Source organism: Armigeres subalbatus, chromosome 1 (genome assembly GCF_024139115.2).
Source record: "Armigeres subalbatus isolate Guangzhou_Male chromosome 1, GZ_Asu_2, whole genome shotgun sequence".
Taxonomy (NCBI): Eukaryota; Metazoa; Arthropoda; class Insecta; order Diptera; family Culicidae; genus Armigeres; species Armigeres subalbatus.
In genome coordinates this window covers 47,663,055-47,666,295 of record NC_085139.1, presented here as the reverse complement: position 1 = coordinate 47,666,295, position 3,241 = coordinate 47,663,055, and the positions used below count along the sequence as shown (strand labels likewise).

Sequence of the window (3,241 nt, the reverse complement as noted above, 5' to 3'; positions counted from 1 at the left end):
AGATTTCTTTCACAAAAATGTGCGTAAGAAAATGACAAATTCTGCTCCCCCCATAAGCGCTTATGTAATATGTGTGCGGGTCGCGGGTCGAAGAGTAAATGTAAGAATACGATAAAACTATTTAGAAATATGAAGTGAAACATCTTTCCCGTGCATAAAGAAAAAAGGTCAAACAGTGTGTTAGGACTTTCCCAATCATTCTATCAATAAAAAAAATGTTGCGTAATTGAAATTTTATCAAAACATTTATATTTTTGTATCGGATTTTCAGTTAAATGTTGAATTGTTCTATTGGCATTAAATACTTGTTTGTATACAATCTTACACGAATACCACATTTAGTTATGCATCTCTCAAAATGACATAATAACTTACACTTACATGATGTCGATTGCCGGTTGAGAACTGATTGACGAAAGATTTGACGATTTACTCCTCAAGAAGTTCTATACGTTCCATATAAATAAACATTCACTTATTACTTTCTGTACAAATGCTTGTTCAAGCACACGCACCTTGAACTATTTACGTATTATTTTAGGCTATGACTTATTCGGTATCACCACATAACTATACAGATTTACAGTTGCTTTCTTTCGTAAAAATCGAAGGAACATTGCATGCTCGTGCTTTCTGGTTTTTCAAGGATTCAATTCAATTGTTTGACTCTAACACGACACGTACCCAATTAAAAACTCCGACAACTATAGTAAATAACAAACAGCCTTCTATCGCAAATGGGGTTTCCATGCACGGTGATTTGTCACACATCTTTCACACCGTTCGCAGTGCGTGTCCGAGCCGGCTGAGGTCGGTAGGACCGGCATCGACAACAACGCTGGAACCGGTTCCGGTGTCTATTGCACCTGTTCGCGTAGGGCCGCCGCCGCCGCCACCGCCTGCACCGATACCTCGGCCTCCTCCTGCTCCACCGCCGGCTCCTTGCGGGGGTAGCGTTAGACTGTGATAGGACGCGTGGTGGAAGTAGTGCGGTGGGATTGCACCGAGGGGTGCCATCATTAGTATCGGGTGAATCGGAAAGTCATAGCCGCCCAAGGCGGGATGCGGATACGGGAAGAAAGGAGGAATATTCGCTCCGGGCAGAGTGCTGGCAGGTGGGAGGGTTGGCGTTTGGAGGAGACCCGGTATTCGAGGATTGTCGTCCAGAAGATTTAGTTTGTCGTGATGGGCTTTGGAGGATTTCTTCGGGCTTTGAGTAATGGGAGTAGACCGGCCGTCTGGAGTCATTAGGCTTTCGATGGTAAAGGCTCGTTTAGGCCGTAGCGGTGTGGAGGTTTCAGTGATAGAAATAGGGGAAATTGGAGCTGGAATGGACACAGGAGAGTGGGGCTCTATTGGTGAGTGAAGCATGGGCTGGTGGATGGGGTCAACCATCGTGGGACAGTATGCGTCGGCACCGGAGTTTTGCGCCAGGAATATCCGGTTGATGTTGGCCAGAGCAGCCAGTTCTTCGTTCAGAATGTCCTTGTCGGTTTTGTGCAACTTGAAGCGTTTTCGCCGTCGGAGAAGACTTCCATTCTCGAACATGTCGAAGGCTTGCGGATGGAGAGCCCAGTATGCCCCCTTGCCAGGTCGATCTGGTCTTCTTGGCACCTTGATGAAGCAGTCGTTAAAGCTAAGGTTGTGGCGTAGTGAGTTTTGCCAGCGTTGGGTATTTTTCCGGTAGTATGGGAACCGGTCTGTAATGAATTTGTAGATGTCACTTAATGGGAGCATCTTTTCCGGCGAGCTCCAGATAGCCATTGCTGTCAGCGAGATGTATGAGTAAGGTGGCTTTTGGTCACCGTATGATTCGCGGGATGGTCGTGGCATATTGCTAGGATTTTTTCTGAGCACAACTGCACGCAAAATTTGGGATTGTTTCTTGGAACGATTAGGAACTATTTGTTGACCGACGGATCATCCGAAGGTTTACATTGTTCGTAAACACATCATGTTCTATTGTAATCGATTGCGATAGTGCAATTCGTGTTCAAATATAACCTCCGATTCTCACAAGTTCACTAGTGTTATTTCCATATACGAAAAAAGTGTCCATATCGAAAACTGTTGGAATCACGGCGACCGATTCATACTGCTCAATGAGAAGAGGAACACAACACGGGACGTCGCGAGTTCAACACGAGACTACTCGCGAAATCCAGCTCCCTGGTAACGCACACGTTCCGTTCTCTTGCTTGTTTGTTATAGACTGTTTTATCAAATCAACAACCGAAGGTGTTGAAATGTAGAATGATATGTTAAAGCAGTGGCAGTAGCGGAGGTAACAAGCGAACAAGCAAGCAAAAAAAAAGTGAGCATTAAGAAGCTTAACGCGAAAGAAGGAACGATTGAAAACAACATGAAACATGAATCCCTCCGCGCCTTGGGAGAGATAGCAGAAGAGAAACAAAAAAACAACAAAGAGGCGTGGGCTTTACATCAGGAGCCCCTGCCGCATGCAAGCAGTCGCCGCGTGAAAAGTCGCGCTTACGAAGCGAGCTGTGCGGTTGTTGAGATTGAGCAAAGCACACTCTCGGCCGCGATCACTTTCTCACCACACGCACGCACAATTTTCTCTCCGCGTGAATAAGCATGTATTTGTGGATCCGTAGAGACCACGCGAGAGAAAATTCGCTGAGCTTTTCAAGCTGACCGTGTGCTGACAATCGACAAAAAAAAAACTGTTCAAAGCAAAATACCAAAAGAAAAACTACACTCTCATAATATTTACCGATCCTTGCTACTCATACCGCCGCTGTTGCGCGAACAATGGTTTCTCTGTACATATTTACTCTTTTTCTCCCTTCTTCGCTTCGGTGTGGCTTTTCACACCATTCTCTCCCTCCCACCGAACGCAGCGCAACACTGAGCAAGTTTGTTTTCCTCCATTTACTGTGTCCGACCATGCCTGCTCTTTAGATAAACTTTCGCTCCTCTTTTCAGTCTCTCTTTCCTTCCAACCACGCTGACACAAGTATAGGGAAGGCGTGGCCTTCGTGGGCTGACAATCGCGAGCGCGTCGCTGATGGTTTCCAGTGGTGGAAAATCAATGTTTGACTGCGAGAGTAGGCTACGGCGACTACGCATACGAGCGAGCGAGGTGAAAAGTACACAAACAATATTTTATGGTTCGGCCAAAATGGAGAGTACGGGGAAGTGTAACCCGGGCTCTCGGTCGTCGCCGCCGTCGTCGTCGTCAGACAGGATTGCCGCTTATATGGCGGTCGAAGAGCACCCA

At 46.3% G+C, this 3,241-nt stretch overlaps 1 protein-coding gene across 1 annotated transcript; it reads right to left on the bottom strand.

The window, feature by feature from the left end:
- Window positions 1-226: 226 nt before the first annotated feature.
- LOC134208351 (fork head domain-containing protein FD5-like) lies at window positions 227-2,251 on the bottom strand. Its single transcript, XM_062684342.1, has one exon. The coding sequence runs from the start codon at window positions 1,831-1,833 to the stop codon at window positions 775-777; it is 1,059 nt and encodes a 352-aa protein (XP_062540326.1). The 5' UTR covers window positions 1,834-2,251; the 3' UTR covers window positions 227-774.
- Between the last annotated feature and the right edge of the window lie 990 nt (window positions 2,252-3,241).